This window comes from Rhipicephalus microplus, chromosome 1 (genome assembly GCF_043290135.1).
Source record: "Rhipicephalus microplus isolate Deutch F79 chromosome 1, USDA_Rmic, whole genome shotgun sequence".
In the NCBI taxonomy this organism is placed as follows: domain Eukaryota; kingdom Metazoa; phylum Arthropoda; class Arachnida; order Ixodida; family Ixodidae; genus Rhipicephalus; species Rhipicephalus microplus.
Window position 1 is genome coordinate 295,449,937 of NC_134700.1, and position 24,088 is coordinate 295,474,024.

The window sequence follows — 24,088 nt, forward strand, 5'->3', positions numbered from 1 at the left end:
AGAAGAGAAAAAAGGAAGGAATGACTTACACGATCAAAGGCTTTTGCAAGGTCTACCTGTAGCATTGCAAGACGTTTTTGATAACTATGACAGTATTGAAGCATTGTACGAGCGACATGTATATTGTTTTGTATGGATCGACCCCTGATTTCATATCTCTGATGAGCCCCGCCGCGGTGGTCTAGTGGCTAAGGTACCTCGGCTGCTGACCCACAGGTCGCGGGATCGAATCCCGGCTGCGGCGGCTGCATTTCCCATGGAAACGGAAATGCTGTAGGCCCGTGTGCTCAGATTTGGGTGCACGTTAAAGAACCCCAGTTGGTCGAAATTTCCGGAGCCCTCGACTACGGGGTCTCTCATAATCATATGGTGGTTTTGGGACGTTAAACCCCACATATCAATCAATCAATATGTATTATGAGACCCGATGAGGATCGACATCGCAAATTGCTACCCATTTGAGAATACTTCTGCAATAATTTTGTAGTCCACGTTTGACAGCAACATTGGTCTGTAGCACTGAACGGGGCGAAGTTTTTCGGTTTCATTCGTTTTCAATACAGTGTGACTTTTGCAAAAAGAAAAAAATTGTGGGAGTGTATTCACGCCATAACTTATTTGAAATAGATCCAGCAGTATAAGAGAAAGCGTTTTGTTTTTCGAAAGCTTCGTAAAACTCGATCGCCTGAGATTCCATCAGGGCCAGGTGTTTTCAATAAAGGTAAGTTGTCAATTGCCTGCTCAACTTTCTGTATAGTACTGGGTCCATGAATGACTGCACAATCATTGTCCGTCAAGGGGTGCACAAGAAAAACAAAACTAGCTTTGAGGTGAATGTCAGAATCATCAGAGGGAGAGCTAAATAAACTGCTACAGAATATACCTTTCGAACGTCAAAGTAATGTCTCTTGTATCTTTTATGAGCACACCGTTAAAGTACAAGCCTGAAATAACTTTAGAAATTGCATGGTTTTGCTCATCAAGTAAAGCTTGGCGCATCGGTTGCTCAGAATTTAAGGTGCGCTGGTTACGAGATCTAATACGTTTCTTATGGTAGCGATCAGCATCAAATCTTTCAAGTTGGCATTTATTATTCTCAATGTAATTGATGTACTTCCATGGCATTTCGCATCCCATCTCATGATTTTAATTAAGAAGTGTCTTTTCATCATTCTTTCTATAGGAACACCTAACAGCCCCAATTTTTATAGCTATAGCACGAACTTCTTGTTTAAAAAGCTCCTAAGCAGCGAATAAATGCAAACCAATAACTAGAATGCTCATCTTTTTGTGGTTGTTGAATGTGACGTTTGAGGTCACACTGTATATTTCGAAATTTGTTCTTCGAAAGTGTTCTTGTTCTTGTTAAACATGTTCTTGTTGAAGTTTTTATTGTGTGCAAAATTGTTGTCAAGTAACATTTCCTTTAAAGTTATTACCAATAAAATGTGCATTCCTTATTCTAAAATGTCTATCATGTATTTTAACTATAATAGTTTTGGGTGGCAGTGGAAAAATTGTTTGCTAGAGTACCCGAAAGTGGCCTAGTTTACGCCGAGAGGAAACTGTTAGCTTCAAATTATTTCATAAAGACGAAATCTCCGCAATAGTCCATTGTTGACCACCGCCTTGTAGGCCTGACATCTTCTATATAAAAACAGCTTATTAGTATACATGCTAACGCAAATGACTAACGCGTGGTTCCCTTAGCACACAACCACATGAGTAAACAATTAGGTTCATTTTGGCAATGTACGTTTCGTCTCTTTGCCTCTCTAACCGATAGGCAACATTCTTGCACCCGTTTTTAAGACCAGTAGCAATATTGTGACTGAGGACGGTAACTGTGTGTGTGTGTGTGTGTGTGTGTGTGTGTGTGTGTGTGTGTGTGTGTGTGTGTGTGTGTGTGTGTGTGTGTGTGTGTGTGTGTGTGTGTGTGTGTGTGTGTGTGTGTGTGTGTGTGTGTGTGTGTGTGTGTGTGTGTGTGTGTGTGTGTGTGTGTGTGTGTGTGTGTGTGTGTGTGTGTGTGTGTGTGTGTGTGTGTGTGTGTGTGTGTGTGTGTGTGTGTGTGTGTGTGTTGATGGGGCCGAACGAGGAGCATCCCCTCGCCCATGTTTGTCCAGTGCGAACGCCCACGACTGCAACAAAGGCCTGCAACAAGCAAGCTCAAGTTGTGCTACATCATGTTCCCTTCAAACGTCCGTCGGAAACACAATGGTAATGACAACTAACAGAACACGTTGCCAAGTAAGGCATAGGGCAATGTTGTTAGTCCCTTGTGTCTTCTTTGGCAACATCGTCGGTTAGTTTTATTGCGATAGCAATTATATGGAGACTCTAGGCTGGATCTTGCCACCGGCATCACTGGCCATATATGTATACGCATATATATTTATTAAAACGCAAGACAGACAAAAGTTCAGAAAAGGACTCCGGCGTGCAAAATCAGACTTGCGAACGGGAAGCTATTTATGTCTACCACCTACCGCTTGTGATGGGCATCTCGCAGGGGAACTATAGTGTTTTCAGCATTAACAACAAGATGGCGCAATAAGCGCGCGTCTCCTACGCGCGTCAATAAGCCCTCATCTCCTACGCGTACTTTGCCAGCTACGCATACTTTGATTCTCCAACGCGTACTTTGCATGCTTAGAAGTGTTAACTGACGTATTTTGGGGAGACTGAATTGTTTCTAGAGATTGTGAGTCTTCTGTGTGTACTCTGTGTGTTTGAGTGTGTAAACAAGGGTGTTTTTTGGGGGGAAGGGGGGGACACACCCTGTGCCTCCTTCATGCGTTCAAACCACTTGACTTAAACAAAACGCGCCGGGCGACATCATACGTGACACATGTTACGGCATACAAATTTTAATATAGATACCATCATCGAAACGGCCAGGAGGGCTAAATGTCTTAGGCGCATAACAGATAGATAGATAGATAGATAGATAGATAGATAGATAGATAGATAGATAGATAGATAGATAGATAGATAGATAGATAGATAGATAGATAGATAGATAGACAGACAGGCAGACAGACAGACAGACAGACAGACAGACAGACAGACAGACAGACAGATAGATAGATAGATAGATAGATAGATAGATAGATAGATAGATAGATAGATAGATAGATAGATAGATAGATAGATAGACAGACAGACAGACAGACAGACAGACAGACAGACAGACAGACAGACAGACAGACAGACAGACAGACAGATAGATAGACAGATAGATAGACAGATAGATAGACAGACAGACAGACAGACAGACAGACAGACAGACAGACAGACAGACAGACAGACAGACAGACAGATAGACAGACAGACAGACAGACAGACAGACAGACAGACAGACAGACAGACAGACAGACAGACAGACAGACAGACAGACAGACAGATAGATAGATAGATAGATAGATAGATAGATAGATAGATAGATAGATAGATAGATAGATAGATAGATAGATAGATAGATAGATAGATAGATAGATAGATAGATAGATAGATAGATAGATAGATAGATAGATAGATAGATAGATAGATAGATAGATAGATAGATAGATAGATAGATAGATAGATAGATAGATAGATAGATAGATAGATAGATAGATAGATAGATAGATACGCTCAAAGTGCCGAAGTTTGCTAAGAAATGCTTCGCATTTAAAAAAGTGCTTTATATGGCGTGAGAGTTCTCGTGCTATATATACAAGGCACCCGCTACGTTTTCGAAAACACGATGCCTATAGCTTATCGTCCGCCTTCTTCGGCAGGTATATGTTATATACTTACTGTGAAGAAAGTGCTTTTGTTCGGCCGTCGGTAGGATTTGAAAACGCATATCCTGCTGCTTCGGAAGAGGGTGAACAGCTCAGGGATGATAAGTATGAAGAAGAGCACCCAGAGCCAGGCAATTTTCTCGATGTCCGATATTGTTGCTTCATGGTCCTTGTCACGTTCCACAGCTGTAACAATAGATAATTAGAAAAAAAACGTGTTAGCTTTTTCTGCACAGGTTATATGAAAAACGTTCAGGAGCCTCACCTACTTCGTACACCTACATGTTTGCAATCTTTTCTCCACCATAAGCGCAAACACGTATTAGCTGTTCTTATTTCTCTTTCACTTTGTTAATAAATCATCTTCACTAATACCGAGCTATGAGCTTTGATAACCCAGGTGTCTTTTTTTATTTTTACACGACATCAAGTTCATGAGATTAAAATTAAACCTTTAGCTTTTGGCCTATCCAGGCACCTGTCGCTTTTTAGAGAGTACGGATACGCCGGCTTTACGTCCTCAACAGTGCCGGTAGCTATAATTCATAGCAATTTGTTTACCTGCCAAAGTTGAGCTTTAGAGACATGTATCACATCAAGATTCTTTTTTATACGACCGTTCTAGTAGAATAAGAAAAAGTCGAAATGTAATATATTGTAATTGTAATTCTATCGATGACTCTTGCACAGAAACTATAGACAGCACATGGCAATAGTTACGTGAAGTCTGTTTAATCTGCGAGTCACGGATTGGCACTGCAAGCACCCTTCCTCACGCAAAACTACTTGGCATTCCGCAATTTCGGTAATGGTGTGAAACATACACAATAGAAGCGGACCCAGGCCAGCACAGATGGAATAGTGCACTGTGTTTTGATCCGCGAGCGATTTGTCAATGCTAATACGAACGAGTTGAATACTCTCAGCCACGTTGCAAGTGGGCTTCAAGATTTTATGCCTGGAGCGCTAGTGATTTCGCTCACATCTAAGTCCTTACTTTACGATGACAGGTCGATACGTTCTTTAGAGGAATGTAACGACCACTCGGTCAACACGAGGGCTGTGCTTGTGGCTTCGTCAACATCCAAGTAACTCACGTACCGAGGCCGTTTCTGCAGACGGGCACCGTTCTCTTGGCGATGTGCGAGACGATGAAGAGCAGCGTTGCCTTGGATACGGCTGCCGAGGAGAGCACCAGGGCGAAGGTGATGAAGTAGGTGACCACCTTGAGCACCTTGAGCGTGATGTCCACCCACTTGGAGCTGATGGTCTCGTCCTCCTCGGCATTCGGGGTCACGACAAACACGTCCCATCCTTTGTTGTCCTGGCTGTTCCGTCGGCTGCGCACGAGGAGTGGCGTAAGAAAAGCAGCACCGACTACATCAACGACCACGTCGTAGTTTTTCGATAGGCGATAGCCAAAGCTGAGCCACATTCCTTTTCTCTTCAACGGAATAAAATAAGACTGAATGAAGGAACAGCAGAGATTACTGAAAGCGGGGGCAGTAACGAGGTTCAAATCACTTACCTGCTTTCTATTGAGCCGGGCTAGAGAAGGAGATGAAAAAATGCAATGGGACCAGGAGGTGAACGAAGCTTCCACATTTGTCCGTATAGCCATGCATGCCTTTTACGTAGATTGGAGAGCTCACGCGCAAAATGAATAAATGAATGAATAATAAAGAAATAAAAGGTGAATTTCTGTATTTCCTTGGTGTGAGGCTATTGTTCTCATGCGTGATGATCTGTGGATTCCTTTCGTACTGCACGTCTAGATGCAATATCTCATGACTCGCATATTTTTGGACACTTAGGCGCGTATATAAGTATCAGTGAAAATAATACATACATGTATTCTTTTCACTAATGCTACCAGTTTCTTGCCACGAACCGGCGTGGTGCAGTTTAAAAAATATACTATACTAGGTTTTTGAAAACTCGTAATTTCTGTATAAGGCGGTCAGTTATTCTGGACCTACTTGCACGCAATCGGGAACTTGTGCGTAGGGTTTTTGGTTCCTGGGTTTTAGGGGCGAATCTCCTAAAGCCGTGGGATTTTCCATGAACGTCTTTGACCGGCCGGTAACCACCAAGTTGTATGACTCACTTAGCAGGTGGTTATAGTGTGAGTTACATACATACATACATACATACATACATTCATACATACATACATACATACATACATACATACATACATACATACATACATACATACATACATACATACATACATACATACATACATACATACATACATACATACATACATACATACATACATACATACATACATACATACATATGAACGGTCAGACAGACAGACGCACGGATGAACGGACATACAGAGGGACGCATGGACGGATGGAAGCAAGAACAAATAGATGGACGGAAGCACGGACGGACTGATGAATGCTTCGCCCCACCAATAATCATTCACTCCATGGATATGCTAGGATTTCTTTATTCAATTTGACTGCATAAGGTCAAGCTCAATTCTACGCCTCGCGGTGCATGGTAATGAATTAAACTCCACGAACAGAGTTCCATCAATGGAACTGATGGTTTTGGCCTTATGAAACGTGAAATGTTAATAGTATAAATTGTTGAGGTTTAACTTCCCAAAACCACCGTATGATTATGGGAGACGCCGTAGTGGAGGGCCCTGGAAATTTTGACCACCTGGGGCTCTTTGACGAGCAACGGTTCAATCTAAGCACACGGCTTGAAGCATTTTCAAAACGTGAAATACACTAATATCACATGGCTGAGTGACTATTCCTGATTTCGAGATTCTGCGTTCAATTCCAGGCTAAATGCTGATGAGATAAGGCGAAAACTCAACGTTGTTAACACAGTTCTTTTTAAGTGTTGCACATTATTTCTCGGGAACGAATTACGCTGTTGTGCCGAATAAGACGAGGCTCATTCAATACTGGGCGATGCACTTGCCCATGGACCCACGGCAACGAGAAGGGGCGTTTATACACACAATGACAGACACCTACAATTCAGGAGATGTTCAGGTGGCACGATTGCCGGTCATGTTGGCGAGACTAACGTCGCCTGCAGCAACATCACAACCACCACGACCGTTGAAATTTCCAGAGCACTCCACTACGGCGTCATTCATAATCATATGATAGTTTGGGGGCAAGAAACCTAATAATTATTATCACCACCTGAAATAAGTGTTTCAATAAACTTGGAAACACATTTTAAGATGACTGAGATGCGCTAGCACTTTGTGCGCTTCAGAAAGAGAATGATTGAGGTGACTAACCTCTTTTATGCGATGTCGCGAATGTCAACAGTATGTCACAACCCTCCGCGCGTCCTTATTGTTCGTAAATTTAGCACGATCGCGTGCGTAGACAACTGTAGACGCGTGCAGCCATGTACTACTTTCGCGTAGTTGTTTTCCGAGAGGTATTCCCAGCTTTCAACGGCGTATTTGCCTTAGACTTATAAAGGCCATGATTCGAGGCGCTATCGCCCGGACAACTAACTCTCCTCCCAGCGCCTCCGTCTGCAGCGCGGGTTTGCGGTGTCGGGCACTGCCGCAGTTAAACGAGGACTATCACCGTGCGACGGTTCCGTGTGCGAGGGAAAACTGACGGAAACAATGACCTAGGCAACGCACACAATGAGGAAGGCCGGCAGGTCGGTTGACAGAGCCTTCGCTCTCGTTTATAGCGCCATTTTCAACGTTCTTTCCGCGTACGCATCTCTGCACGACGTCGATGACGACGGTGTATCTTGAGAGAAACACAAAACAACAATGACTGCATCTTAGTTTCACTGTCCCGACAAGGCGCGCTCTTTGAAAGCACGACTCGACTGCAAGCGCTCCGTGGTGGCTGGACGACGATGGCAGCCAGCCCTTTTGTGACGCTTCGTGGCTGAAGTGGGACACTGAGGACAAGACTGGTCCGTAGGGCTGAAAGAAAGAAAGAAAGAAAGAAAGAAAGAAAGAAAGAAAGAAAGAAAGAAAGAAAGAAAGAAAGAAAGAAAGAAAGAAAGAGGGAAGGATTCTAGCTGGTTCTTCTGCGTGGCCGTCACTTCGTGTTTCGGCTGACACACGTGCAAGAAGTGAAACGGGCATCGTAGTGCGAAGACGAGGTCGGCTAGTCGCGACCTACACGGCCGTGTTGCGGTATGGGGCTTCTTTTTAGCACGAGGTAATTACGGACCGCTTGGCAGCTGCCTCACGCTCCATCCGTATATGGTCTACCAGCGCATGGAGGTTCGTGAGCTCGCATCCCTAGGAGCCCACATGTGCGTTTCTCTGGGTCTCCATGCGAGCAACAGCGGCTGCGGAAGCACTGACGTGACAGGGGCGCACACAGCGCGCAAGTCATCTCAGTATATGTAGCCGACGTCAAGAGAGAGAGATGGGTATGTATGACTTGGAAAGCGGAGGTGGACGACAACTTGAAGATGAGTTGGCGCCGCCTTTTCTTCTCTTTGCAGTACGTGAACCGTATATATAGGCAGTCGGACATTCAACGCTTGCGATGTCCCCACACCTGGCGCCCTTGGCAGGCAACATACTACAACATTAACGGCGAGAGTCAGCGGGATATTTGAGAGTCGCGGGCTTGAGTGGACGCAATCAACTTTGACAGCTGAGTAGTAGATCAAAAGGTTAGCTTAAGAAAAGAGTAAATTTGAATGCGGTGGAGTATCGTGGCCTGCGCTATCGTAAGGTCTTCATCTGCAATGGGTAGACACGCCGATTACTTTTGGAAAGGTTTGTGATGTCATCAAAGGAAGTAGTCGGTGCCTCACCAGGGAAGATTTGGATGCGCCTCCCAGCTTGTTATACCTCGAGCTACGCGGTGCGCCTCCTCGTTCCCGGCTGGCGCTTATTACATGCGAATCAGTAAACCCCATCTGCCAAAACTGTAGCACGCAAGAATTGGCCACACAACATCACGTATTGCAGGGCTGTGATGGCTTTGTTCCGCCCCAAAATGCTCCTGCGAGCTCGATCATGGTCGGCGTGGGAGGAACTCATCAAAACTCTCATTAGGAGAAGCAGCTCGCTGTTCCTGCCTGGACCAAAAGGGTCGCTGCCCACGTGGAGTCACCTTGAGGACCATGCCTTCTCTGTCAATAAAGTAGGTTCCTTCTAAATTGAACGGACATGTCCAAAGTAATGTTGGTGTTTATTAGTTTTTAATGAATGATTTCTGGAGACAAACGGTATACAAGTGTTCGACAGGTTATTTTGCTTATAACGAAACACGATCGACTCTTAAATGGCTCTGAAGGCACCGATTTTTTTTCCTGTTCAACGGCACCCACAAAGTGAACGTAAAAAAGAAAAGCGTTAGGTACGCAACAAAATTTCAACGTCATTAAGTAACTTCGCAATTTCTCGCTACGCTTGTGCATAACCACGTAAACTAATATTGTCTAATAACATTCGATCAATCGTGCGTTTTTTTAACACGAAATCATTTTAGGCTGGGGTCCGCGATGGCTCTGCTGACGTATTTCCGTCGTGAATACGATGTTGCAAAATATATAAACCCATTCCATGTTGGTAAACACACGCAGGCGGGCGTCAGCATTATGGGTAAAATTACAGCGAAGTCCGCAGGTAACTTCCGCTCACAATTTTTGGCGAAAAAGCCCGACTCCATACCCCGCACCATAAGCACCGAGGGCTGCGATGTGCGCCAACAAACAAAACGATGTTTTGAGACGCGACTCGCCATCACATTCCATGTTTGCTGCCAGTGATTATTTCAGGAACCCTATTAGTGCTGCTTATCAGCAGCGCACACAACCGATGAACCCGCGTCGGAAACCAGTTCACCAGTTTTACGGCTGCAGCTCATTTCTTGCGACGGCTCTCGTCAAGTGGAAACCGATAAAAACTTCTGCTGCCTTTCTTATGCCTTTCAGCACATCAAACTGCGACGCAGCTAGTCGGCATATCGTTTTTTTTTCTCGTTGCTTAACTGAGAACATCACATACACCATCGAAAACCCAGCAGGAACGGCGGTAGGCAGAGCGTCTTTTGCCTACCAAGCGAAACCAAACACCAGACGACAGCGCCACCGCATTTTCGTGACGTAAGTCCGGTGAAATTTGTCTGTGCCAACAAACTGGAAATGAAAAAAAAAGAGACAAAAAAGGTTCGTCACAGAAGCTGCGAACTCTCGCTCCACTGAGCGAGCGAGCCACAGAGCGTACAGTCGGCCAATTTTAGTTTTCGAGCATGAGTTTCAGTTTTAAATGCGAAACATTTCTTAGCGAACTTCGGCGGCTTTGAGCGTATCTATCTATCTATCTATCTATCTATCTATCTATCTATCTATCTATCTATCTATCTATCTATCTATCTATCTATATATCTATCTATCTATCTATCTATCTATCTATCTATCTATCTATCTATCTGTCTGTCTGTCTGTCTGTCTGTCTGTCTGTCTGTCTGTCTGTCTGTCTGTCTGTCTGTCTGTCTGTCTGTCTGTCTGTCTATCTATCTATCTATCTATCTATCTATCTATCTATCTATCTATCTATCTATCTATCTATCTATCTATCTATCTATCTATCTATCTATCTATCTATCTATATAGCCGCCTACGACTTTTAGCTCTCCTGGCCGTTTCGATAATGGTATCGATAACAAAATTGGTATAGCATAACATGACTGTTTGACGAACAAGTCATAATATAAAATCATGAGATGCATGTCATAAGTGTCATGGTTTAAATTTCATGGTCTTGCTGCTCCTGTGGTGGTTTAGTTCACATGACATGCTGCAAAACTGGTATGATACGGCATGACTGCGTGGTGAACGCAAGTGACAGACCCTAACGTGAAAATCATGACATGCATGTCATGTAAGTCATGACTATAGCCATGCTCATTGTGCGCTCGCGGTCATTTCCCTAGCTTCGCATATACTAAATTTGGTAGTACAAAACGTGAATAGATGACGAAGTTATATGACTGGTGCAAATGTAATAATAATTGTATATGCGTGCCATGTAAGAACAAGACAACATACTACGCTCATGATGTGCTCGCGGCTGTTTCGCTAGTTTCATATATACCAAGTTTTGTAATATGGAGCATGAACGAACGACGAAGGTAAATGAGTCGTCCAAATATATCAATCACGACATGTAACTCATGTATGGCTTAATTTACGTCCGCCTCGTAACGTTGTGCTAATTTAAAAGTGACATTTCAACCTTCCTCATTCGTGCTTCGCATATCATCCGATTCCCACTGTACGTGGGATCTGCCAATTTTTTTTCTCTGTATCTTCGCAATAAGACTGAATTAAGTTTTAAAAAAAACTACCGCATATCCACGAAGTGAATTATGATGAAAAAACTTGCTCCAGAGGTTAAATCTGCTAAACCGGAAATTCTCTGTACATATGCTCAGTCATCATCGTATAAAGATGTGACACGAGAGTTGTTGTGGTGTGATTGTATATACAGGTTATGTACATAATGTTTATTACTTACATATTGGTGTACTATATACCGATATTTACATGCTGGTACAGTATATACATTTTGTTTAAGAGCTTACCGCTCATATAAGCTCGGAGGAAGATTTTCTCTTTAGTATAACGACTTTGTGATCCTTAAAGTACAAAGTCAGAGGATCTTGAATTATATGATGCAGTGGAAAGTTCGAGAAAAGTCGTGACGGCGAGCCCACGGTGCAGCTGCATTGCGAGCTCTCCACGCCGCCACCTTGGATTCCGAGGTGTTCATAGTGGGTAGCCGTATCGACGCGCCCTGAATGATGTCCGGCAAAAGAGAAATGAAGCGCGCCGAGAGCGAGTGCTATATATAGGCGCGGCCACTTATATAGCGATCTCCAACCATACTAGAGCACGCGCCGATAGTGGAGTGAGCGCCGCCTCTAAAGGTCTTTTGAATCGAAGTAACATCCCTGGAACTTCGATGTTTTAGGGGCTTTAGAAATGAAAAGCACACCTGCGCCTCTAGCGGGAGCAATGAGCACTAGCGTACACACCGGCGTTACGACGAGAGACAACCCCCCCCCCCCCCCCGCTCTCCAGCAAAAGATTGATTGATATGTGGGGTTTAACGTCCCAAAACCAACATGTGATTATGAGAGTCGCCGTAGTGGAGGGTTCCGGAAATTGAGACCACCTGGGGTTCTTTAACGTGCACCCAAATCTGAGCACACGCTCCAGCAAAAGGAGCAAGCTCCTCAAATGTGAGGACAAGTGTATGCCCACGAAACACATGACCACCAAGCAATTATTTCGCAACCTTGTTTCATAATACAGGTGATCGGTAATATGGGCAATCGCAGGGAACTGTGGGATACGACGGCTTCCGGTTCGACGTACCACGCCGGTTAGTAGCTGCACACGCACATTTTTGTATTGCTCCGTTGAAAAAGCACCTCCCTGTGCAATGTCAGTGCTTTAGAAGTTCGTTTTTCGTTTTTGCTAACCGTGACTGCGACGATTACAAGCTACGAATTCCATGAATGGTAAAGAAACTTCTTATCACACTGAAATGGTCTGCAATGCTTTTATGCTGCTCGGATGTACTGTCAGTTTGGCTAGCAGATCAGTCAATATAGAAGACAGTTTTCATTGTATGATACATTACTGCAGGTAAAAAATCGCCGTTTTAAAGGTCTTAAGCGATGGGGATGACTGTAGAGTGTGCTAAGAGTTCATTTCGGGATCGCTGGTTCGGCCGACATGGTGAGTCGATAGGCATGAAGCGCAGCACTTATTGAGCGCGTTGAGAGATTTTTTTTCTAGCCTTGAGCGCGCTATAAGATGCATTTCTTAGTCGAAGCCAGCTCTGCCGTGGTGGTCTAGTGGCTAAGGTACCCGGCTGCTGACCCGCAGGTCGCGGGCTCAAATCTCCTGACTGCAGCGGCTGCATTTCCGATGGAGGCAGAAATAGTGTAGACCCGTGTGCTCAGATTCGGGCGCACGTTAAAGAACCTCAGGTAGTCAAAATTTCCAGAGCCCTCGACTACGGCGTCTCTCATAATCATATGGTGGTTTTGGGACGTTAAACCCGACATATCAGTCAATCAATCAATCATTTCGTGCGTGCTTTCTGTGTGCTTGAAGTGCGAACTACAAAACTTCAGCTTCTTGCCCTTTTCGTGTGACATTACTGTTCGTTGCTGCTACATTCATATTTCGCCCATGTGGCAAAATTATGCACAATAAATGCTCAGCTCCCTTTTGAACGACACGTTTCACTTTCACGTTATACCCATTCCTAGACAGAGGTATCAGCCAAGTTCCTTCTTTTTTCAATTCAAAATGAATATAATGATATACTATCAGAAGTAATAATATGTTAGTCGACTTGTATGTCTCCCTTGAGTTTTGAGTTTATTTAACAACATGACAGGTAAATAAGTGTAGGTACAGAGGGGGTTTGGTGTTATGAAACAAAAATAAAAAATAAAGCTGCCTCTCACAATTTGACTAGCGCTATCAGAATTTATTGCACAGATAGAAAAAACTGGGTGCGCATAACAGTTTATACGCATGCAGGCGCACCGGTCCAGATCTGCTGTTCGTTAGTTAAAGCAACACCTTTTTCAATGTTCCTTTCACAGTAGTATAGCTATTTTTGAAGTATGCTTTCAGTGCTTGCTATTCCTGTCACAACTGTTCCATTTATGTTTTCCCTTCAATAAGCTCAAGATTGGCACACAAGTTTTTAGGTATGACGCGGCTAGTGATAGCGTGAAGTGCAATGTCCGATAGCCACGAATTCAACCTCTATCGCGCGAAAAGACAGATGCTGTAACGGAATTTAAAATAATTGTTGTAAATTGCCGTAGCCTCAAGAACAAAAAGGAGGAGTTTGGTGCACTTGTTGAACTAGCAAAGCCACACGTCGTTGTGGGCACTGAGTCGTGGTTGGATGACACCATAACTGACAGCGAAATTTTTCCGCCGAACTATACGGCATATCGAAAAGATCGCAATGTGCATGGTGGGGGCGTTTTTGTCCTTGTCCACAGTGCTATCAGTAGCGTGCCAATAAACCTAAATAACCCATCATGCGAAATGGTCTGGTGTAAGGTTATCCTCGCTAACGGCTCCGCAATGGCTATCGGGTCGTTTTACAGGCCACCTTCACAGAAAGGCCCCGAGTCATTGTTTCAGCTTAGCAATATTTTACTAGCTCTAGATGCAACGCGTGTTATTTTGGCGGGCGATTTTAATTTGCCAAACATCGAATGGGTCCATCTTCAGCCTAAATCTAACACGTCGTCGCTTCTGTACTCTGCTTTTTGTGAAATGATTAACGCTCATTCGCTATTTCAATTTGTATCTCGTCCTACCAGACTGGGTTCCTCTTGCAATAATGTGCTTGATTTAATTTTTTTCAATGACCAAACTCTAATCTCTTCTGTCACAACAATACCAGGTATAAGCGACCACAAAGTCGTTGTTGGAACAATAAGTTGCGATATCATGCGCCGCCCGAATCCGTTACCGCGAAAAGTGTTTTATTATAATCGCGGTGATTATGTCTCTCTTTCCCAAGAGCTAGATCAGTTTTTACCGGAGTTCAGACAACATGCTACCAACCTGGATTTGAATACTACATGGCACTTGTTCAAAACTAAGCTTTTATCACTGATACGCACTAATGTTCCGTCACGGGTGCTTTCCTCAAAGCGTAGAACTAGTAAGCCCTGGATGAACAGCAGCCTCAAGGCCTTGATTAATCGCAGGCACCGCGTGTATCGAAAGTACCGCCAGACACCACAACGCGAGCTACATGAAACGTTAAAAGAACTAAACAAGAGTGTTGCTAAACAGATGCGCTGTGCTGAACTTGAGCATCTGGGTCGCCTAACTGATAGGATCAAAAATAACCCGAAAGAAGTATGGAAGTACGTTAAAAACAAGCAGGCTGTGAAGGAAACGATTCCAGATGTTATAGATGACCTCAACTTCAGCGCAGACTTAAAGGGCAAAGCTGATTGGATTGGATAAACTTTTATTTTTTTTTGGATAAACTTTTATTTTTTTTGGATAAACTTTTAGATTCAATTTTTATTTTCAGTCTGTTTTCACCCAATCAGTTTGCCTACCCAGCGGCCCTCAGTTAGTCAGAAAAAATTCAGAAATGATTGAAATATGTTTTACTGAACGTGGAGTTTTAGCTCTGCTACAAAAAATTAAGGTAAATGCGGCACCTGGTCCTGATGCTATTCCTAATTATGTTTTAAAAAACTGTGCTGCCTCACTTGTACCATTTCTAGTCTTGCTCTTCGAAAAATCAATGGCGCTTGGCTGTTTACCTGACGACTGGAAAAGTGCCAACGTTGCCCCTATCTTCAAAGCTGGAGACAAAACGCGAACAAAAAATTACAGACCGATCTCGCTAACTTGTGTAATATGTAAATTGATGGAACACATTATCTATTCCAATTTAATCTCCCATCTTCAAGATAATAACTTTTTCTGCACTACGCAACACGGTTTCAGAAAAGGGTTGTCCTGCGATACTCAACTAATTGAATTTAGTCATGATATAGCTGCCTCGATCGACAATGGATGCCAAGTTGACTGTGTATTTTTAGATTTTCAAAAAGCCTTTGATTCTGTATCACACAATTTATTATTACTTAAACTGTCTGCTCTAAATATCCCTCCCTCTTTGTTGAAGTGGCTTGAAGCGTATCTTGTTGGTAGAAAACAGCGGGTTGTTCTCGAGGGAGTGAATCCATCTGAAGTCGATGTCTTATCAGGGGTCCCCCAGGGATCTGTTCTGGGACCCCTTCTTTTTTTGATATTTATAAATGATATAACCCAACAAGTATCCAGCCGCATGCGCATGTACGCAGATGACTGCTGCATATATCGTGACGTCACGTCTGCTCAAGATTCTGCTCAACTACAAAGTGATCTAAATGCTGTGTTATCATGGTGCACCACATGGAACATGACACTTAACTTTTCAAAATGTAATACCGTTCGCTTCACAAACAAAAAGAACATTCTAAATACGAATTACTTTCTTGGAGACAATCGTTTGGAAGTTGTGTCTAAATATAAGTACCTAGGCGTTTTCTTTACGAGCAACCTATCCTGGAACGACCACATTGAATACGTCGGTGCTAAAGCGAGCCGTGTATTGAACTTCCTGAAGCGTAACTTTAAACAGGCCCCACCTAAACTAAAGGAAACGCTCTATCTTTCTAACGTTCGCTCAATTTTAGAGTACGGTTGTGTGGCTTGGGATCCAGACACTAAAATATGTACTAATGCGCTAGAAAGGGTTCAGAAACGAGCAGGGCGTTTTGTGTCTGGTAACTATGATTTCACTAACCGCTCTTCGTGCATTCGTAAACATTTGGGTTGGCCTCTCCTGCAGGACAGGCGCAAATTCTTAAGATTAAATCTATTTCATAATATTTATATTGGTAGCACTGGTCTAAATAAAGACTTGTACATTAAAGATCCCACTTATGTATCCTCTCGCCTAGATCACTCCCGCAAAGCTCGCGAATACCAATGTCGCATAAATACTTACAAAAACTCCTTCTTCCCGAAAACCACACACGAATGGAACAACCTACCAGAATATATTGTATCCACCCCGCCACCCTCATTTCAAAATGCTCTGTCACAATTTTTGTTGAAATGAAGGATGCCAATTTCTGTCTGCATTTCTGTTTGTGTTTTACTTTTCCTTGATTGCCTCGTGTTCCCGAGAATGTGTACACACTGTATAAGCTGAGCATGCTTACTTGTTTTGTTATCGGTATTCATACCCTGTATCAATTTCAAGTTTTATGTCTCCTCCCCCCTACTGTAATGCCCAAATAGGGCGCTGTAGGTACTCGAATAAATAAATAAAAATAAATTCCCTCACAATACCAATGCTAACATAAGTTCCTTTCTTCAATCATGTATTTTATTTCTATCGCCTTTCGGCATGGTTTCAGCTCTGTATAATGGCTCTAACTTGCTTTGTATCTTGTGATTATTGCATACATTGTGTATTAATAACATAATTAACGTTTAACTTCTGCACTGCTCAATGGTTATATGATCCTCATGTCATGTTATTATACTTGCATGTTTTTACGTCTGCATCCTTTTTTTGTGTGTGTAAAAAATTACTGTATTGCCCAACTGCCACGCTCTCGAAGGAGAGTAGCAGTATTGTAAATAAATAAATAAATAAATAAAAAATAAATATCTTGGGCACCATGTGATACCTCCGGCTTCACATAATTATGTATTTGGTATCATAGATATATTTTTTTTTAATCTACCAACTCGCCTTCCTCTCAGTTTTGATTCTTCATGAGGTGAAATGACGGTATGTTTAATTCTGATTCGCTCATTTCATGGCGTTATTTATATCTCAGGAATTTTCTTGCCAATGTTTTCACTTTCGGTATCATTCTGTGTTGTACTGAATTTTATTGTTTTCCGTGTTTCACGTGCTGTGGAGATTGTTCAACACAGATTTTATACTTGTTTCGCAGAATTGGTTCAAATTGCTTTCACAGACTGTTCGACACTTTATTTTGTAGAATCCACTCCTGCTTGTGGCTTGTCAAGCAAACTGGCAAAACAAAATAGATAAATAGAAAAATTTCTACGTCTACTTAGCAGTGACGTGTCCTGACTTTCATCGCGCCCAATTACTGTCCCACCTGATACGGACGAACGTGGATGACGAACGATACCCACGGATTCAAACATCTAGGGCAACAGCTAACACGTGCACTTAAGTTTCGGGTCCAGCATCACGTAAATAGATGCCAGATTTGTCGCGACACGGCATGTCATTTCGAGAAAGTGCCCTCGAAGCGCGAAGAATTGCATTCTTCGCCAAACGTGTACATTCCGGTACACGTTTCGGTACACGTATTCGTCACACTGGGGAATCTGACGTCCTGTTCCGATCCGTGAGTATGTGTGTATACGTGTAACATTGCAAGCGCATAACCGGAGGTTTCTTAATGACCGTGCCTATCAAATCGAGGGCGGGGAGGAGCGTGCGAGCATGTGAAGTTTAGCGCAACCGTGGTCCCGTGGTAGGCGCGCCTCGACAGAACCGGATGGAGACCGGTGTTGTATGTTACACACATCGGGCGCCGCCGTTATATCTAAGACGCTTAAAAGGAAGGGTTGAGCACCCACATACGTCTAGGTGCGTCAGCGAGCTTGTAGTTAGTTATATGTAGGCACTCGCGCATACCTGCTAACTTTTACCAAACACGCTGGCTTCCTGTATAGGGCGCTTAAAACTCGATCAAATGCATCCCCACACTCTCTTATTCTTCTCATCATTGCACTCGCCTTCTCTCGCAGTCACCGCTTAAGGCTCGCCCGAATCGCCGTAGGTCGCGACGTCGCGTGGCGGACTGGATCGACTGACCTCGATTCGAATCGCTTGCCGACCGGTTCGCCTCGGCAAACCTTCTGGGCTACCTTGAGAAGCTGGCCGTCTTGCAGCATACTGCGGATCCGACTGCGGGCTCCATTGTTGCTTCTTTTCTATGTTGTCTGCAGCCTCGATTACATCGGTCTGTCGGGGGTTGGCAGCGAGGGCCCCGTTTGAATGGAACGGGCAGGTCGGCGAATGGTCGCGAAGCCGGGCTTCCGCCGAGTTTCACTCGACGCGACGGCTTTTTCCCGTCGCCTTCGCGGCAAAAACGACGGATATCTTGGAGCGTCATTTTTTCTTTACTCTTTTTTGTTTCACTCGATGGAAAACGAAGAAAAAAGATGCAGTGGGCAGCCTTGCTGGTAAAACAGGTTGCATTGCCTTCAAGTCAGATTACTCCGTGTATAGCAAGTAGCGTGGGAAGATCCAGTGCTTCGTAGACTATATATATATATATATATATATATATATATATATATATATATATATATATATATATATATATATATATATATATAAGGCAGCTGGTCCCGCTATCTAAAAATCAGTATAATACGACAGTTAAACGTGTCTTCACGGAGGGAGTTGGACGTTTACTGTACACTGTTTCGTCACCAGGGTGAATGCATGAATGCTACAGCCACAAATACTAATGTCACGCGAAGAAAGGCAGGCAGCTCAAAATTTGCAGCGCGCACCTCAAGCATGCAGAAAGCACGTGCGAAATCAGCATACAAAGGACTGGCAGACTAGCTCGAATAACTCTCTGTTCAAACAGAAATAAAGGCACACAAAACGAACGCATAAGTATACACAGGACGAGCGCGAACAGCAGTCACAATTATTATTTATTCGCTTGTGACCAGCGCGCTTGTTTCGTAAACGCGGCCGTGGCAGCGAGGGAGCGACCTTCGTGCTCCCTTTAACCACTGTAATTTTATCCCCGCCATGGTGGTCTAGTGGCTATAAGGTAATCGGCTGCTGACCCGCAGGTCGCGGGATCGAATCCCGGCTGCGGCGGCTGCATTTCCAATGGAGGCGGAAATTCTGTAGGCCCGTGTGCTCAGATTTGGGCGCACGTTGAAGAACCCCAGGTGGTCGAAATTTCCGGAGCCCTCCACTACGGCGTCTCTCATAATCGTATAATTGTTTTAGGACCCCACATATCAATCGAATCACTGTAATTTCAAAGAAATCTTGCGTTGGAAGCACAAGAGATACAAAGCGCTCTAATGACGAGATAGGCGCGCGCGCACAAGTGACCATGCCCCAGGCCGGCGCAGATGCATCATAACACGTGGGGCGACTACCTTTATGGTGCATTCACACTTGGCCTCGAAGTGAGCGAAGACTGCAAAACTCACCGGAAATTTACTCGGTTAGCTGCCTAAGCGCCCGGAAAACCACGCCCCGAAGCTGGCGCGGAAAAAATTGATTCGAGACTGATTTTTCTGTTACGCGAATGGGGACCACTTTTTTGCTTCACGGCTTTGGCTGCACTAGTAACTCGTGATCTAAACAGCCAGCCACAGATTCAAGATGACGTCAAAAGCGTCGGCGGTGGCTCGCATTGATTCAAATTCCACACGCCCCCTGCAGCATTACGAAGCTTCAGGTCCTCAACGAGTACACGTTTATCGAGAGCCTGGTTTGGATTACGATCGCCGAGAACACTGGAAGTAAGCGGTGCAGCATCAGCGAGTGCCCCAACGTGTCTCGCTTTTGCACAGCTGGCTGCATTCGCTGCCGGTTCGTTTGCTCGTGTCGTTTCTCCTGGCGTATCTCCCGAAACAACGTTTGAAAAGGTGCGAGCTATTTTTTTTTCAGTACTTTGCGTGAATAACTAGAATTCGGTACAGAATTTATTGCTCAGAAAACCGGCAAAATCGAATGCATTGTCAAAGTAGTGAAGATGGCGGCGGTGGTGGTGTGCACGAAGGGCAGAACGAATGTGAATATTCTCGACGCGCGCAGATGTGGTTTTCGGGACGCTGTGGCATTTTCGTTCTCGATTCACTATTCAAATGTGAACGTGGCATTAGAGCACGTCCTACGCTACGAATGCGCCTTTTCCTTCATTTTGCTACTGATGACAAAAATGGGCCAAAGTTACAGAGCTCTGGGGACCACTAACAGTATATGGCGAATACAAATAGCTCACCGTTAGCAAAGTGTAAAACTGGCCTTCTGTGTCTTAATGGTTTCTCGCCGCGCGCTGCGGAACGAGAAGTCATAGGTTCAACGAGTGGAGGCACAACTTTTCCATCTGCATTTTTTTCCTTGCGATTACTTTGTATATATTCTGCACTGTGATATCCGTGACAGAAATACGCCAGCGAAGCCTTAGTGGACCTGGAAAAAAACACTCTTGTGTTAAAAACTAAGTTCAATGATAGGACGGGCAATAACATTTCAAGAGGCACTTTGTAACCATGTAATTCCCCATAAAGCGGGAGTGATTTTATAATATGCAGTGGCAGACTAATATGCAATGGAAGTGGCAGACTCAAATACGCAGTGGCAGACTAAAAATTGGGCTAGTTGGTGATGCATAATCAAAAAAAAAAAAACAGTGCACCGTCAAAGAGAGGAATCGCACATACCGGAAGACACGTCTACTACAGACATAAGGTTAGTCTACATGAGCAGTTATCAGGAGAGAAGTTGACAGGGTCAACTTTGCATATTCCGTAGCAATTAACCCTATGCCCAGAATTCCGTTTGGAGCTAAGTGGCGCTTATTTCATATACAGCTTGCAGAGCCTATCCTTAAAAAATATTTTAGAGCAACACCACCTAACCTAAACTAACCTATCCTAATGTAGCATGACTTAAAGTGGCCTAACTTCTAAGTTGATCTAAATTAACTTGTCGTTACTTCTCGTGTGCGTACATGCAGGATGGGATCTGCGAATTTCAGTACCAAGACAGCACATCTATTCCAGCAGAGCGCTTTTGGGTTAATCATTGAAGATGTTGCTGCTGCCTTTTGTAAATCAGCCGGAACAACGTGATGTCGCGTGTGTTATTTGTTTTGCGATAAATAATTTGTTCGAGAACTGCGGCGTCTGTTTTTGCGCCTCTTGTGCAACCTGTGATTGATTCACTGCCCCCTGTATCACGTGCCTCTGTTGCCGCGTTTTTCATTCACCACTTGCTAAAGCTCATGGCTTTTTCCTGAACCAAAAAACATGCCGTGTGCCGAAAAACATCGCCTCATGACGAATTGCTGCTTTTATCACTCGCGCTTTCTTGTTTATCTATCTGGGTGCCTACTTAATTGGCCAGAACGTCATTCTGTTTTCAGGAGCGATTGAGTATCGAAGTTTTGTCAAACGACTTAAGCACTTCGTTCTACCTGCGTGGCTTTCATTGTTGGCATGTCGCCGTGAATTCGATCACTAGCGAAGAACGCGCTTCCACTGCTCCCACACCGACCGGCGGTGACGCTAGGAGCAGGACAGCCTATCCGTTCAACAGCTCTGTGAGCAATCTTTCTTTTCTATACGCCTGTTTTCGTGTAAGCCTGTGAAGTGTTTTTCCTCACGCTTTCTCCGTGCCCTGTGCGGGACTATACTTGCGCGTGTCATACAGAATGGGGTAGAAATAGTGTCGTTTTTTACGCATTTACGTTCCTGCAACCGTCCGAATCATTATTACCTTTCTGTATGGCTGTCTCGCCCAATTTCTCGGCTATTTTTTTTTCTTATAAGCTTGCGTGAAAAACCACAGTGATTGCGACAGAAATCTTTACAAACCTTCGTGGCGAGTTTGTCTTGCCTTCTCCGGTGTGCGATCTGCTGCGTGCATCTTCCGCTGACTTTTGAAGGAGGAAATAGCGTCTTAAACACAGACAAGTGCTATCGGCATACCCGTAATATTCTAGCCAATTCCCGCTCTATAATGATACAGTACCACGCTCTATATTAGCCAATGACAATGAAAATGTCCGAGCAGTTGGTGCCGCATTCAACTCTCATTCTTAAGGCGAGTGCCTCGGTTGCGACGTCGCATACAGTCGCCGCATACAACCGCGCCCGTTCTGAAAGAGTGTATGTATAACGAGTCCAATACGTTGCGTGGTGAATGCGCTGCCGTTGACAATCCGCGCGACATTTTTGCCCTCCCCCCCCCCTCCAGTTTTTTTTTTTCTGTTATCGCTAGAAAACATCGCATGAACGCCTCAACAACTGTTGCGACGGCCGGGCCGCTATGGCCTGCCTATACGGTCATGAGATCACTGCATGCAAGCGCCTCGATTTTCTTTCTTTCATTTTATTGTTTACTTTATTTGTTCAATACTTGGGACCAAGAATAGATCTCAAGAGTACGGGTACGACAGGCAGGATAAAATAATAAACATTAAACATGAAAGGATGGATGCTAGCCAAAACGTGGCTGCTCCAATAGTGTTACGCCGATGCTGTGAGTTTCATCTATATTGTTAAAATCGTGCAGACGAACAAAAGTCACTTTCAGACATCCTTTATAATGCTGGAAGTACACGCGAGACTTTTAAAGGATATTAAATCTGGGGTAACTGCGACAATGACTATGCTTCAGTGACCAATATGAGTTTCATTATACAGGGCAAGGGCGTATGTATACTCACGGGTTTGTCAACAGTTAATCACCCGTGCTTGACAATCTGATAGTCGTGAGGTGTACAATTTGCATCCTCGTGTCCTTGCATACGTGAATCCACGTTTTTGTGAGTAAAGTCGGCATTTCGCAGGTCTCTAGATCTGCGATCTAAAATTGGCGTCGAAATGTCATTGGGGTTGATCAGCTGCCAAAATTTAAAATTAAAATTTTCCCAGTACATAAGCAGAGGATACCTATACATGGTGAATTGCAATGCCTTGCCTCGAGTAGCATTGTACTGTTGCAGCAGCGTGCGGCTGGTCGTCCTCATTCTTCAGGCGTTGCCGAGGTAGCGGTTGCTCAAACGAGCGTTGTTCCCTCGGTGACGCCAGTGAGGACGCTAGTCTATACGCGCTCGTTTTACCGAGCACGAATGCACTGTATCATGTTCGCGTAACGACTTGTACAAGCTTGGGCGGGCCGAATCTCCTTCAGATAGTTTCTATACGGCTCGCTCGCGGCCCCATTATCTAATCTGCAAGGCTTTCTTCTAGAACGAGCCGGTCGTCTGATGAATTTTATAGAGTCGTTCCCTTCCAGGGCGGTGTGTGCACGACACCGCGCTCAGCTTTGTCGGTAAGAGTTCTCGCTCCGCGATGCGTCGTAAACATTTCGACCGTAACTCATTAAAAGCTTGTGGTTGGCCGGGTTTCGCACGTAGGCTGCGAAGACGTGATAAGAAGTAGTGGTACATAAAATTTAAATGCATGTAGATATGTGTGACGGGTAGGCGTTCGGACGTCAGCAGCGAACGCTTTCAATTTTATTTAGTTATATACCGCTGATAACACTGTGGGTGACGCAGAGTTCAGCGCGTGTTGGACTTCGTACTCCCATAATAGAATGACTTTGTAAGTGTACACACTCTTTCTCAATAGCGTTCCTAACAATTACGCGATAACAGCGTTCAGTATTTGTAGCAGACATACAATAAGGTGGGGTATTCGAATATGATTAAAATTTAGCAACTGCAATAAAAGTGACCGCTGCAGGAGTGCGCACAGGAGGCGCACTCAACTATAAGGCGGGCACAAAGGGGTGCGCCCCCCCCCTCCCCCGTCACCTAGGAAGGGGGGATGAGTGGCACCAAGCCTGCTCCATATTTTGCATTCATAGGGGTGGGGAGCTGACGGACAAGAAACGCATACAAGAAACACATCGACGACTCTATATCTCGTCCTCACCTGGTTTGTTTGGAACAATGGTCCGGACTGAATTAGTTGCTTCCAGAATTCGT

At 44.2% G+C, this 24,088-nt stretch overlaps 1 protein-coding gene across 1 annotated transcript in view; it reads right to left on the reverse strand.

The window, feature by feature from the left end:
• The window catches only part of kkv (hyaluronan synthase-like protein kkv), a 119,488-nt gene that overhangs the window by 16,610 nt on the left and 78,790 nt on the right, over nt 1-24,088 (reverse strand). The window contains exons 3-4 of the mRNA XM_037412197.2: nt 4,887-5,125; nt 3,799-3,971 (exon numbers count right to left, since the gene is read on the reverse strand). Of these exons, the coding sequence (XP_037268094.2) occupies nt 3,799-3,971; nt 4,887-5,125 (412 nt within the window). The remainder of the gene's footprint in view (nt 1-3,798; nt 3,972-4,886; nt 5,126-24,088) is intronic.